This window comes from Eleginops maclovinus, chromosome 12 (genome assembly GCF_036324505.1).
Source record: "Eleginops maclovinus isolate JMC-PN-2008 ecotype Puerto Natales chromosome 12, JC_Emac_rtc_rv5, whole genome shotgun sequence".
Classification (NCBI taxonomy): domain Eukaryota; kingdom Metazoa; phylum Chordata; class Actinopteri; order Perciformes; family Eleginopidae; genus Eleginops; species Eleginops maclovinus.
In genome coordinates, this window is record NC_086360.1 from 7,520,298 (window position 1) to 7,534,762 (window position 14,465).

General features: G+C 37.6%; 1 protein-coding gene across 4 annotated transcripts in view; it reads right to left on the reverse strand.

Annotated features, from left to right (window-relative positions):
- The window catches only part of ypel1 (yippee-like 1), a 30,849-nt gene extending 19,581 nt beyond the window's left edge, over window positions 1–11,268 (reverse strand). The window contains exons 1-4 of one of the 4 annotated variants that reach the window (XM_063897887.1): window positions 10,839–11,268; window positions 9,983–10,055; window positions 3,825–3,955; window positions 2,416–2,700 (exon numbers count right to left, since the gene is read on the reverse strand). In XM_063897887.1, the coding sequence (XP_063753957.1) occupies window positions 2,416–2,532 (117 nt within the window). In that variant the 5' untranslated portion in view covers window positions 2,533–2,700; window positions 3,825–3,955; window positions 9,983–10,055; window positions 10,839–11,268. Of the gene's footprint in view, window positions 1–2,415; window positions 2,701–3,824; window positions 3,956–6,189; window positions 6,208–7,133; window positions 7,408–9,982; window positions 10,056–10,838 lie in introns of those variants that run through there. The other 3 variants (XM_063897889.1, XM_063897888.1, XM_063897890.1) reach the window with 3 other exon arrangements.
- Between the last annotated feature and the right edge of the window lie 3,197 nt (window positions 11,269–14,465).

Genomic DNA, 14,465 nt, shown 5'->3' on the forward strand with positions numbered 1-14,465 from the left:
AAAGAACTGCCAGCTTGGTGATCACAGGGAAAATTGGACTTTCAACTTTCAAGCCCATTTTATTCCGAAAATTTGATTGAGAGAGTCTCATAATAGAAATTAATTAAATGAGAATGTGGACACTTGTTAATGACTAGAACAATAACTCTCAACTGGATCAAAGACCCTAGGACTCAATGACTTTCACATTATAGTTTGACTTCACGTGAAGATATTTCAGGGGTCGATACAAGGTTGAACAGGCCTTCCAGCAAAACATCCACACTTTTTATCACTTTTGGGGTTTCATGAAGTGAATGCTTACATTAATGGGTCATAGTAAATGTAAATATTTTGTCTACAGCAGAAGAAACGGAAGTACATAGACGGTAAGGTCAATTCAAAAGCGCACTTCCTCCACTTCAGCCCTGCATAAAAACTCAATATTCTTAAAGTCTGAAACAAGTCTACACACAATCATATTGCACTTGAGACTTTCCAGATGGGACATGAAGCATAATGTTTGAAAATACCTTCACGTCTAAACTCGATGTCAATGTCTCTTCACAAAAAAACTTTTCTGCCATATCTTTACGAGGTTTTACTTCAATTTTAGTTTGAGTAGATCTCCTTTAAATTCAAACTAGCACTTGCAGACGTTTTTCTGACACAACTTTAAAAAGGTTTGAATTAAACAACGGTCACATCTTATTTCTATGAAGCATAAATCCCTTTTGGTTTTCTAACTTGTAAGCAATTAAAAAATAACACACGGCTGTGAGAACTTGTAATATGCATGAAAACATGAAAATGATCATGAATCATGGCTTGACCTTTACCAATATCGATTATCTTGATGACAATGAGGACACAATTATAACAAAGCAAAAACAAAACAGTGCAGTCCACATGAAACACCTTGGCAGTGACGCAAATCTGAAACCCGATTGTCTCATATTTCTGAAAGTAAAATCTCTGAGGTCTAAGCGAGCCACAGCAGCAGCACTTTCACTTTTCCCCTTTAATTATTGTAATCAAATACAGCAACAGAAACAAAAATAGCCAAAGCAGTAAGTTAAAAACACTGACCACAGAAATTGACTACAGAAATAAAACCAGGAGCGGCTGTCATCAAAGCCTCTGAGAATTTATGGACAGAAATAAATCCCAGATGCAAGAACTCAAGCTTTGAAGATGCAATAAGGTGGGTGAGCGCCTAATAAAATTAAAATGCTGTCAAACCCTAAGTGACATCTGCCCCAACTAATACCAGAGGACAAACAGTGAATCACTGCTGAGATTTTTTGAGTTAGGCCTTATTTATTTCCAAACTTTTACAAGGACTTCATCTTCATGGCTCATTATGTCATCCAAAAGCCGAGTAAATGGATCCCAACCAGAGACATTCAACAGCTAAATGTTGTTTATGTTTCTCATTCTCCTCCTACCACTTTCACAAAGCTACATTGATCAAATGTTTTATATTAACATTTAAACACCCAACAATTGTGGCCATAACAAACAAAACCATAGAAAATGCAATGCCAATTTTTCCTCTCTAAATGCCCTTTTAGCCTCTTTAAGCTTTGGTTTTACAGCTATTTTACAACAAGGTTTCTTTCTTATTAAACTTGTTTTCCACAACTCAAGTTCTTGATGAACAACCTCAGATAAATCCACTCCTCACTTCCCACTTAGCACCAAACAGCAAACACATATAAATTGCTCCTAAACACAGTGAACTGTTTAGCAGAGACAGATATCATTTTCAGGAGTTGGTGGAAACCAAAAACTGAGCTAAAATAAATTTGAATGAAAGTTGCTGCATTACCGTTGCTTATGTAAACAGGAAATTGTGACATGTTTGTAATAAAGCCATGGAAGTTGGATTAGGTTATGAATCATGGGCAAAACCGGCACCACTGTAATGTAGCCGGTGAGCTAACTGCTAACGTGCTTGTCTGTCAAAGTAAACTGTCATTTAGCTAGCTAAATACCCTTGAGAGTGCTGAGCAAGTCACTTTCCTAATGTAATAACATATAAGAGTGGTGTAGAGTACGTGTTTCCAGGGTTGGGGAGTAACTTTTTGTAACGTTTTATGCTAATAAATTACGTAACTAAATTAAAAAAATCAATGTCATTTTTTTAAATCACTGAAAAAATATATGTAATTGAACCAGGTTACTAAAAAAAGCTGATGATTACAAAAGGATTAAGTCAAGTTATATTGAAGAACCTTTAATTAAAGTTGCTTAGTCCAAAATATTATACAAAATGTAGTTTTTAATTAACTGTTCATTTGTGTATTAATATAGTGAATTTCTTTTTGTTAATATTATTATTTTCATGTTCTTTTCTAGCCTTTGTTATTTCTATATGTTGGTTGTCATGTGCAATGTCGCAGGGTAAAGCAGCAGAGTGTAGAGCGGCTGTACCTTCGAGATGAGCTCGTCGTGGTTGGCCAGGTGAGCCCGGCAGTGGATGCAACTGTAGGTGCGGTGGCAGTTCGGCAGGTAAGCCTGGAAGGTCTTTGACTTGGTCATCTTCACCATGTCAGTGGGGCAGGGCTCCTCGCTGGTGTCCGGGCTGGCACTGGAAGAGTTGCAGCTCTGCTGGACTTGCTGACAGAAGAAGCACTGGAAGATGCAAGCCAAAGCCGTCGTTGTTGTGGAGTGGGTGTGTGGCACGCTCCACACATACACCACAGGAGAAAATCAAACCTGCAGGGCCAAACGGAAAAGAAAAGAGGAGATGTGGTGAGAGACGTGTCCCATACTTTCTATTATTAGAGCTCATGACCTTATTGCCTTCCCAATATCAAACTCTGCTTGTTCCTTAGAAGCAAGGTTTTAATCAGAATCTATTATGTGATCACACCCACATGTTGTTGCCTACCAACATGGCTGTACGATGATGCAACCAAATAATTTATGACACTTCAAACCAACCATTGTTTGTGTAAAGCCACAGAACATGTTTCACTTGATCACAAACTATTTTTTATTTATAGTCTATGTCAGAAGCATCAGGTGTTTGGTTTGCATGACAGGAAAAGCATTTTTTATTCACAAAATCCCTTTGACAAGACAACGTCCTATTTCTTAAGGTTGTTTTACAAACTCTGTGTTTCGTTATTATATAATTATTGGGATCTGTCAGTCACTGTATCCAGTGTCCGAACTACTGAAACTGACACGAGACCCCCCGAAAACATGATTTGGGAAATGTTGGGGGGTCTCTAAAATAGTGTTTTCGAGATCCGCGCTCTGAGTCAAGCACAAGAGCGAGCGCATCCCCCCCCCCGAGAGAAAAATGGGACCCCCCGAAAATCTCGGCATAGTTCGAACACTGTCTGTATCATTTTAAAGGCACATTATAGAACTTGTATTATAATGTTTATTCAAAATGATTATGGCATGCAATATAATAATAAATATGTCCTTGAACTGGTGATAATTACACAAAAAACACTACATTGAGCAATCAGTTTGAAAAGATGTTACTTATGGTACTTATTTTAGTATCATTAAGCTATCAATTGAGGGTTTTTAATAAACCAGAATAAATGTATTTATTTATTTTATGTGTAGTTTGGGCTATCATTTCTATCAATTATCATTAATAGATTGTACTGTTCGACAAATCAGATGGAGGCAAGAAATGATTTGGAGTTTTGTTGATATCCCCCGTGTTTGGAAAGCTACGTGCAGCCTACGGCAGCGATTGCAGTAGGTCAAGTTGTACCAGGAGGATAGTGGGGAAAGTGTAACTGATGTCCAACACAAATAATTGAGTTAACTTCACTGTTTGCCTTTATAGTCCTTTACAAATGAGTTTAGCTAACCTCTGGGTTTGTTTACAGACTGTCGGATCATCTGCTCGTGTTTCTTGCCCCGCCGGACTCCTCTTTAGTGTCCTCGTTCCCCGATCTCTGCAGAAGTGTTCAGCTCCTCTACTCAATTGAAAGTACCAACTCTACAGAAACAAGCAAAAAAAACATATATAAATACACAGAAGTACACAGTGGCCTATTCCACAATCATTTACATTATATAAATATAATCATTGATGGCCTCATTTATTTTATGGTAATAAAATGAATAATATTGCTGGGTAGCTTAACATTATTATGTATCAATAATAATATGTTGTAGTTGATTTAGATTTTGTTATTAATTTAAAAAATCTAATATATTCCAGCAAATACTTTAGTCAATACAATTGTCATTACTTATAGAAACCCAAAATACAAAAATATGATCCAAGTTTTATACAAATGGAACCATACTTTAATATAAATCAACAAGCACAAATGCAAAATACAGCATCACTGAAATACTGTTACAGAAGCTTCATCATGTTGTCATGGCTGAGATGAGTTCAGCATGCCTGCAGGGCAGTCAGGTTTACAATAACATCTATTCAGCCGTACAAAAAACCCCTCAATAATTCAGTCATTCATTTCCTCAACACAAAACGTGAAAAATAACAAATATAACTTTTGAAACGATCATTAACATCGTCAGACACATTACGTCTTATTGGGCCTATTCATACTCAAATAATATATTTTCTTTTCCTCCTTTATTTTGTACACACTGCTGCCTTTATTCCACATTTTATGACCCTTATCATTTATGTTTATTGACGTTTATTTATTCATAGATTTGTTTGTTTTTGTGTTTGCGCCCGTTGTTTAGATGGTTATAAACCCTCAGCTGTCAAAGGAAGTGTTGACACATGTGTTTAGAGATTTAGGCTGTTTGTTGTCATTAAGGAAACATTATGTAGCTATTTTATTATTAAATAATAGCTTTAAAATCATGTTGATGCTGCTCTGACTTGAGGGAGAATTGTGCCTCTGTTAGTGCTTAAGGCTTCATGGCACGAGTTTGATTTTAGGGAACCTGGATCATATTTAATTTTTAAAAGTGTGCCGCTGGTGTAGTGCCAGACCTGGATCGTCCGACTCATGACATTACACTTTGATTAATTGATTGATAACGCTGCATTAATAAATAGCTGGCCACTTGGGGGCAGCAGAAGGCGCTATGAACAAAAAATAACACATAAAGTGCTGGAGGAATTATTCCTCAAACCTGAAACAAGGTCAGTGGCTAACACAACATTTTAACATATCCTTTTACGACATAAAATACGTAAATTAATTTACCCCCTTTGAATTTGGAAGCTTTTATGGGTTTTGAAAAAAGCCTGGCTAACAAGTGGCTAAACGAAATTCTTTAACGTCGTCATCCCACCGCCCACCACTCTCGTTTAAGTCATGCATTCATAAGACTTTAGTTTCAGCTGGAGTAAATTCACAAGCTACCGTGCAGTAGTATACAAAGTCATTAAAAGTAGCTGCACCTTTACTAGCTTTGATAACACTTTAATGATCAATACTTATAATTAAAACATATAATATATAGCTAATATTCTGCAATGGACCAATCTGCAGAATGAGTACTTTTACTTTTGGGACTTTAAGTATATTTTGATGCCAATACATTTGCACTTGTATTTGAGTAAACTTTTGAATGCAAGTCTTTTACTTGTGACAGAGTATTCATACTGTACACTCTGCTGTAATGTAAAGGTAGTTTAGAAGTCACTGTGCATTGCAAATATGAGTCACAAAAGGGATTTAATCTACTGTGAGTAGTTTGTTTTAATGTATTGATTAGGTTGTCTTTTGTTTGTCGAAGCACATCATTTATGGGTTTATTGAAAAATGAATCTGAACATTTTGATCTCTTACGATTATAAAATGAAGCAATTTAGAATTAAATCCTTTGACTGAGTTTTAAATAGTTTTTTTTTTGTTAAATCCTACTTAGTATAAAAGGAAGTGATGGACCATCATTTCTTCAAAATTGCACTTCAGCGCAGTGCCTGATTGAATGCAATTGGTTAAATATGGGGAAACTAGCTATTGTCTTCGACTAGACAACAACAATAACCCTGCAGCATCCTGAGAGGGAAAACCCAATAACAGGCTTCAATGCAGAACTTTCCAGCAGAGCCCAATGTGCTGCAACAGGAAGACCAACAGCACTGAGACACAAAACCAGCAGCCAGACTCAAAACAAAGAGCTTCCGCAACGCAACAGGAAGCAGCAGTGACCTGAAGCATGGCTGCCCTGCAAACAAAAACATATTTACACAACTTGGTCTGCACAAGACAGGAAGAAATATGGCAAACTAACCCTGTGGCCCCCAGACGAGCCATATTTACATACATGAACTGTATAATCTGCACAGGTGCCACAGGCATAATCCCTGCATGAACAGGACAAAATCCCCTTTCTGAATTAGCACAGTTTAACCCTGACTGACACACACACACACACACACACACACACACACACACACACACACACACACACACACACACACACACACACACACACACACACACACACACACACACACACACTTATAACTGCCAATAAAGACCACTTAACGTCTGTGTAGCTTTTCTTTGTTGTGGTCACTGTAAAGCCAAGTTGCTCACTTCAAGGCATCTGTCAACACATGGTCTTATTTGTGTTCAGTTTTTATGGCCTTACTTTACAATTTTCAGTATCATTCTTTGAACACATTAGCTGAAAAGATGCATTGAATCCAGATAACATTTTCCTGACACGAGAATTAGTGATTCTTTTGTTGCAGCCTTCCTCGTCACATGGTAGCCCACCAGCTCAAAATGTGGGATATCAACGATGTTTTCTTTTTTAGGGTAAATCAAAAGAATATTTGAGGGGTACTGTAAATTCGACAGGTAACACAGCAGGAACAGCTGATACTCAAACTGAGCAAGGTGAAAACAAAGAGGCAGCACACTGCGTGTCTGGTAACCATTAACAGGAAGAAGTGTCCAGACAAAAGACTAGCTCAACACACCTCTCAGTCTTTCCCCCAGAAAAAAAAACACATTTATCCCAACATGTGATTATACCAACATAGTAACATTCTAAACAAGTTCATTATTTCATGGCAGGCTTTTGCAGCCCCCAAACCCCCCTTTTCTGAAATGTGTTTATCCCCAACAAAGGGCAACGACGCGAGCTCAAGTGCAACAGTGTCTGTAAATCCAGCACGACACCAGAACCAGGCTTTGAGGTAGACATTAATCTGATGCTGTACTCACCACCTGGGTCAGATCTGAGCAAAAAGCAGCTTAGTGGAAAACTGCTTGCCGAAGAAAGACAGAGGGTTTTTTTCAGTTTGTTGTTGTTTTTTAAGTTGAATAAAGCATTGTCGCCGTCCCAGGCTCTGGTCCATGTGTGATGCTGCCAGGCGGGAACTTATTGTTGTTTCCTTTGGATGCTGACGGATGTCATTTTTCCCAAAACGGGCTTTTGTTGTGTCTTTTGTGTGCGTAATGGACTGGCTGGTTACTTTGGTACGAAAACGTCACCACGTGGGAGGGGAGATGGAGCTTTGACTGACAGACACCGCTTGCCAATGGGTGGCTGCGCAGCCTTCAGGCTACCGTGGGAAAGATGGGTATCGGGGTGAGATTAGCATTTAGGTGGTAATAAAATGATTTTATTCTTTTCATTTTTTAGGAGGTAGTTTCCCATTGAATGGGTTGTTAAGCATGTTCTACTTCGTGCAATTATTATATTAAAAAGATTTTATTTCAACTTCCTAACACGTACATAATCATTGCTTTATTCAATTTACATTTTCATTGATATCTGTATATACCTTCTATGTACTGTATGTGTAGTGTGAATGAGCAAGAGCTTATATTTCATTGGGTTGTACAATTATAGATAAATAAACCTTGAACTTTATTTGTGATCATTTTAGTTGTCAATTCAGTTCTAGTTAATATGTATGTATGGTGTATGTTTTTTTCATTAAGGAACATTTATTGTTTTCGACTATTTGTAGCCTATTCTATAAAGTGGTGCTTATAACATAGGTATCGTTATTTAGTTTTTTTTCAATTAAATGTTTTAGTTAAGGTCAAGATATTTTGGATGTTTAAGAAGCATTAGGTTGTTGACAATGTTTACTGTTTAAAAAACATTTACTCGAAAGCATCACATGATACGTTTTGATGTGTGAGAGGGATTCATAGAGCACAACACATTCATTAAAACATGTTTGGGCCAAAAGCACTGAACGTTTTTATTATTATTATTATTATTATTATTATTATTATTATTATTATTATTATTATTATTATCTTATACAGCTGAAGTGCATATTTCCCATGCGGCATGAACGGCACTTACCGAGAGGAGGAGGGAGTGCGAAGCTACCCGGATGTGTAAATAAATACAAGATTAGAATATAAATCTGACTTCTCTTCTTTCTGTAATATAAACAAATATAATGGTGATTTGTAAAGCTCGGGAACCACGTGCAGATGTTTGTATTATTTGTGGAAAAGTCACAATTTGTTTCTTTATTTTATTAGCACGTTTTATGCTAACGTAACCTAAATGGTAAATTGCATGATTAATATGTCTGCATTAATCCCACTGTGACCTGATCAAATAGCAGAGTGGGTTAAAATATTTTAACATATGGGATCCTGACAGGTTAATAAGGGGAAAAAAAACAACAACATAGAAACTGATATTATAAGAGCCACACACACACACACACACACACACACACACACACACACACACACACACACACACACACACACACACACACACACACACACACACACACACACACATCATAATAATAATAATAATAGTAGTATCAATACCAATGAAGACTTCTTAACGTCTGTGTAGATTTTCTTTGTTTGTTGTAAACTATTATAGTGCTTTTAATGGGAAAACAACAAGAGTCAGAACACGCTGCAGGTTAAGTTTAGAAATAGATCAATAGATCCCTTTGGTAGGACCATTGTGACAAAGCTGCCACTCGATTTTCGTTTTCAAATTGAAAAAACAAAACAGCAGCCTGGTCGAACACACCGCCTCTTCCTCCTCCTGCTGCTGCTGCACTGTTTGTGTCAGTACTGCATCATCCTGACATTGAACAGATCCACATCTGAAATAAAGCCTGCACTCTATAAGAAGGACAATACATGAATAAAACAACTCAAATGAAATAGCAATCCGCTTCTTCTCTCTCTAACAGAAGCCTGCCCTCGTCCCTTGCTGTCCTGACGGCGAGGACGCGCGTCCGCTTCGAGACTACAACCATGACAGTTTTTTTTTAATTTCTTACTGCCTTTCATTAAATAATAAAATGTTGACAATGTTGTTGTGTTGCAATACTCCCTAAATGCGTTGCTTCACCATATAAAAGCATGTAAACAACATTGCACACTGCAGCTTCCCTCCTAGGTGTGCGCATGAGCGTTATGAAATTCATCCCTTTTACTGTGTTTTTGTCGCCTGTTCACGTGGCATCATAAGCCCCCCAAAAACTGACCGAGATCTGCATCCAAGGATATGATGCTGGTGATTATAGCTAGAAATCATCATCCGCTGCAAGGAGAAGTACATCGGTGTTTTCATTGCTCTTGGATGTAGTCAAACTCGAGGATGAAATTGCAAAACGTGTCTCATTAAAGAAAGGAGACATTGACATGATTTTCAAGTGGGTTATTTTAGACGCAATGTTTTAAATCCTGCTGAACTGTCATCCTAGCAGAGCAGGAATAACTACAAAACGACAAAAATACCACACTCAGATTTTCTAGAGAATATTGTGCAAATATGCTAGGATTGTTACCAGAATTATAAAATGGTTTTCCTGCAGTGAATAGTTTATTAGCCGTAAATGCATCACAAAACACAAGAAACCTAATCCTGCGATTAATTTAATCTGTAAAACACAAATACATAAACAGCAGGCTATAAATCCCCTTGTGCAACAGGAAACAAACGTACAATTACAGCTAGAAAGTCACTACCATACACACAATTCAAAGTGTCTAATGGGATATGACAGCAGGTATTCTTCTGACAAACACTGCATGCGTGTCCTCCAGCAGGTCACTGGCGCTGCACTCACCCCAAAAACACTTCTCCTTCCCCCTCTTGGAAACCAAAACAACCCGGTGAAGAAGTCGCTTCCTCCGCTGGAGCTGCAGGATATTATTAAAAAACATGTAAAAATGATAAGGACACCTTCACAGTCACATATAGCTATTGGGAGTCTGTGTAGTTTGCGCAACGTGCCAGTAAAAAGTCTGCAAAAACATCAGACTCCTCGAGGGATCTTCACTACGCTCTTATGCCAAATAGTTTTGCGTTGAACCGTGAAATACTCGGTATTTCTCTATAGGTCCGGTTTGCGTATAGTCCCATCCGTGAGGCGGGTCAGAGTATGTGCATGTTTGAGCAGCTTGCAGGTCTTTGAAGAGGTTTAACCTCTATATAGCTTCTCCGACACCAGCGGCAGGACAGGCGGAGCTGTCCCGTCTGCGGCCTTATTTATACTGAAATCCTAAGTAGCTCCGTGATGCGCAGCGCGCTCTGAATAATGCAGGGGCACATTCACGACAACGGATATGTCAAAGAAGACTCTCTGGTCGGTTTTTAAAGTGTTTGTACTACGATTGGGATTAATTGGGTGTGCTGGTTTCTGTCACATATCTAAAGTGCAGAATAAGGGGTGTTTCATTTCATCCACCACTGTTGCCTTTAAGTGCTGCAGGAGATAGGAGAGTTCGGAATGGAGCGCACAAAACAAAGACATGAAACATGTCCGAACAAATCCAACATTATTATCATCCCAAAAGACATTTGGTTTAGAGACATAATTCACATCAAAGGAACACACCAAAGATAAAAAGCAGTAACGACCATAGACTACACTTTAAATATAGTTGTAACATCACAATTCCTGAACAAGGTAACATTGTTACCTGTTGATGAGGGGTAGCTCAGTTTTCATTGGGATCCTTAGTAGTTGTCAAGTCTGGGTTATTTATAGCAAGTAGACCCATGAGAAACATTCAGCATGGGACAAAGAACGAATCAGCTAAAGAAGACTCCAGTTTGTTGTCGTTATATATTTATAGTGCTAAGTGTACAAGTGTATTTCAGGCTTGAAAGTAAGTTTGTTAACTTTCGAACATACTTTGTCACAACGTGATATACGTGCATATACATGATTATTTATCGTTATTCCGATAGTAGCAGAAATGATACATGTCAGCAGCTGTTAACCCTTTAAAAAGTAAACTTTCACCTTGTTTTTTTGCGTGTGCTTCAGTATTCAGGTTTTACTTTAGATGGTTTATAGCCTTTAAAAGGTTAAAAACTCCGGCTGCTGGGTGCGTTTCAGCTGTTACTTCCGACCAAAACAACTGAAAGTATGACTTCATCTCTAAAATCTCTTATCTTTGTAAAGGTACGTGAAGGCAACAGCAGTTTAGCTACACAGCAGCTTCTACAAATAGCAACCAATCAGCGAAAGGGAGAATCTCCGGCCCGATTCCAAACCTCACAGCGAAGTGAGCAGAACACAACCCCAATAATATTCAGTGGCGTTTCTTTTTTGTGGAACCTCTTCTAGTTTCCAGATCTGATAATTATGAGGTGCATGGATATTACAACATTCCCTTTAAATATTCAAAACTTTACACTCAAATACATCTCTCGTTTCTCGACAAGGTGGACATGTTTTTACATTTGTAAAATACCAAATGTAGCTCAGTTTATTTGCGAAGTTTGTAAGCAAATATTTGCACTGCATTATTTGTACACAGCATATTGTTTCAAAACAGCGTTGCCCATGCTGTGGTAGGACAATAAGCCATGTGCTGTTGGTGTTTAATAAGTCCCACTCCCCCACTTGTTGGTTTGGAAAGGCACTGATTTTAGCGGACCCTCCACGCAAACGGAGTGGAAGTGGGAAGGAAGAAGGAGATGTAGGGACCAGACTGGAATAGAGCCTCCATTTGACTAATCCGTTGCGAGTGGGGGCGGGGCTACACACCCACAGCCAATCAACGCAAGGCCAGACGCTCGACTGCGCGCTCGCGTGGCTAGGTTTGTTTTGGTTGTGCGCGCCACCGACACAGACGCGTGACAAAATCCAGTTTCACACAGCGCGCATGCGAGGCCGCATTATAAGCACGTGGTCAAGAAGGGCAAGTAAACAAACCCCTTAAATCAGTTGATTATTTTTTAAATATACTTTGTACGCTAGATGTATTACATTTTTTAATTTATTTCAGGGTTAATATCTTTTTTTAAGCATAGCCTACTGAATACACATATTGTATTATTTTATCTTATTTACATTTCTTTAACTTTCTTATACATTTAACTGTATTTATTTCTGTTTTTTATACAGCCTTTGAAAAGCAACGTTTGTAGATTTAGCAGGTTAATTATTTGTATTTTTTTAAGAAACAGGATTACACAACTGTATCAACAATTTATTGAAAACTGAAACTATTTATGGTTTGTGGGCAACATAAAGTGAATGACATTATTTTATGAATCATACTGCTGAACGGACAAAGAACAGACTGCAGTAGATGTTATAGCCAATACAACAGTGCCCCCTAGGGGACAATGCGACATTACACTACAATATACTACGAGTGAGATGCTGTAACATCTGTAGAACATTAGGACTTGTTTTTATATTTTGTTGGTTTCTGTTTAAGCCCTATAGTTTAACTTGCATCAAGTCCAACAGCAGGTTATATATATATATATATATATTTTAAACAAACTACGCATTTTAGAATCCCAATACCTTCATTCCTCCGACAGAGGTGACATTTACATTGTTACTGCAAGCAGAGAACCAAAAATAACTAAATATTAATTAAGAAGTATGCTTATAATACTCAAGATAAAAGTAGAAGTTACACAATTTCAAATGTACAAAACAAACATCCAGTACCAGTAACAGTTGTGATATAGCACATTTTGAATTAGCACATTTTTGTAATTGTTAGGGCTGAGGTTACTTTAACTTGAACCTAATTGACCACATTTTCCCTGGATCTTGTTTTGATCCAAAACCAAATAGATACACAATTAAAAATACTTTCCTTTGCATGATTGATTGCATCATTACATGAAAGCGAAAAGTTGTCACTGTAAGAAACATACTAAACCTTTGCAAAGGTGGAATTACCTACAGTAAGTAGGATGCCATTCAGACAATACTGTACCGGATTCATTTTAAGGTACTTCATTTGACATATTTAGTCATTTTGCAGACTTAGCTTAATTGTACAAAATATAATAAACACATTTATTATTATAATAGGATGACCCTTTATTGATCCTTCAATTGTCTTTAAGTAAAGAATAAAATCTTAGGAAGATCAAGCAGCTGGATAACAGAAAAACAGGAGTCGTGTTGGACATCAGAAGAATATACATTTGTCTGATAAACCTGCAATCAAAACTAATAACCTGCATATGCTCTTCAAGGTGAAATGTAACATGAAGTGTAGGCTAAAGAATTTTGCTTTAGGGTCACCCAAACCCAGAGGATTTTGGTATGGCATAATTGATGGCTTCTAAAAGCTCTACATAACTGGGTTGGAGCCACATTTTTATGGGAAGGAGACTTTAACAATGAGATAGATGGTAGGCCTATATTGGGCTTCTGTTGATATCTGGAGACTAGGAAGTTAAACCAAGAACATATATTCAGAGTAATAGGGATAGACTTCAGGAAAAAGGAAGGAAATAATGGTTAGAACACCAGTGTATCGGCAGATGTATTTCTTGCATCTTGGAGAAATCTCAAAGCATGGCAGTTCTTCGAATATGTAACAGTTTCCTTTGTAATCATAAGCTGTAAGAATCTGGCCTGGTGTTAGTTTTGTTTCTCACAAGACAAATATTATTATCATGCAACCATGATGAAATTGATTATGTGGAAATTGAGTATTAAGTATTACCAAGCTTTTCCTGTCAAGAAATTGAGTATATAAAGGATCACATTGTTATCAGTCATACATGTCTGTTTTACTTAATTTCACCAACTAAGGGCTTTGTGTGCACATGAAAAGTGTTACTTTGTTTGGCTCGAAATACCAAACATATTGTGCATTTTAGCATGCCATAAATCTGTTTCAGCCCCATTTCCAAAGTGCTGATTCTGTGTCTGTAGCTTTAAATGCAAATGAGCTGTACATGCCCCTCTGCAAGATGTTTGCTTTAAAAAAACACAACAGGTACTCTAGGAGGAGATTCAGGTGATAAGGTTCCCAGGTGTTATGTTAGCTGTCAATTGAAAAAACATTGTGACATCACCAAATGGCCAAAATCTGATCAGCTCATTTTCAGACAGGTTTTCATATAAATGGATCAGGACAAAGAGAATCTTTTTTTCCTGAAACTTTCTGATTCTTTACAGAGGGGGAACACATGAAAAGAAGTGAATTTTGCACAATAGGTGACCTAAAGAAGACACTTCTCAATTCTGTACTTTGTCCCTCAAGAAACATTACTTTTGTAATGATTGATCTATCTAAATGTCAATGTGCAAAAATAACAAACATTAAACGACAGGG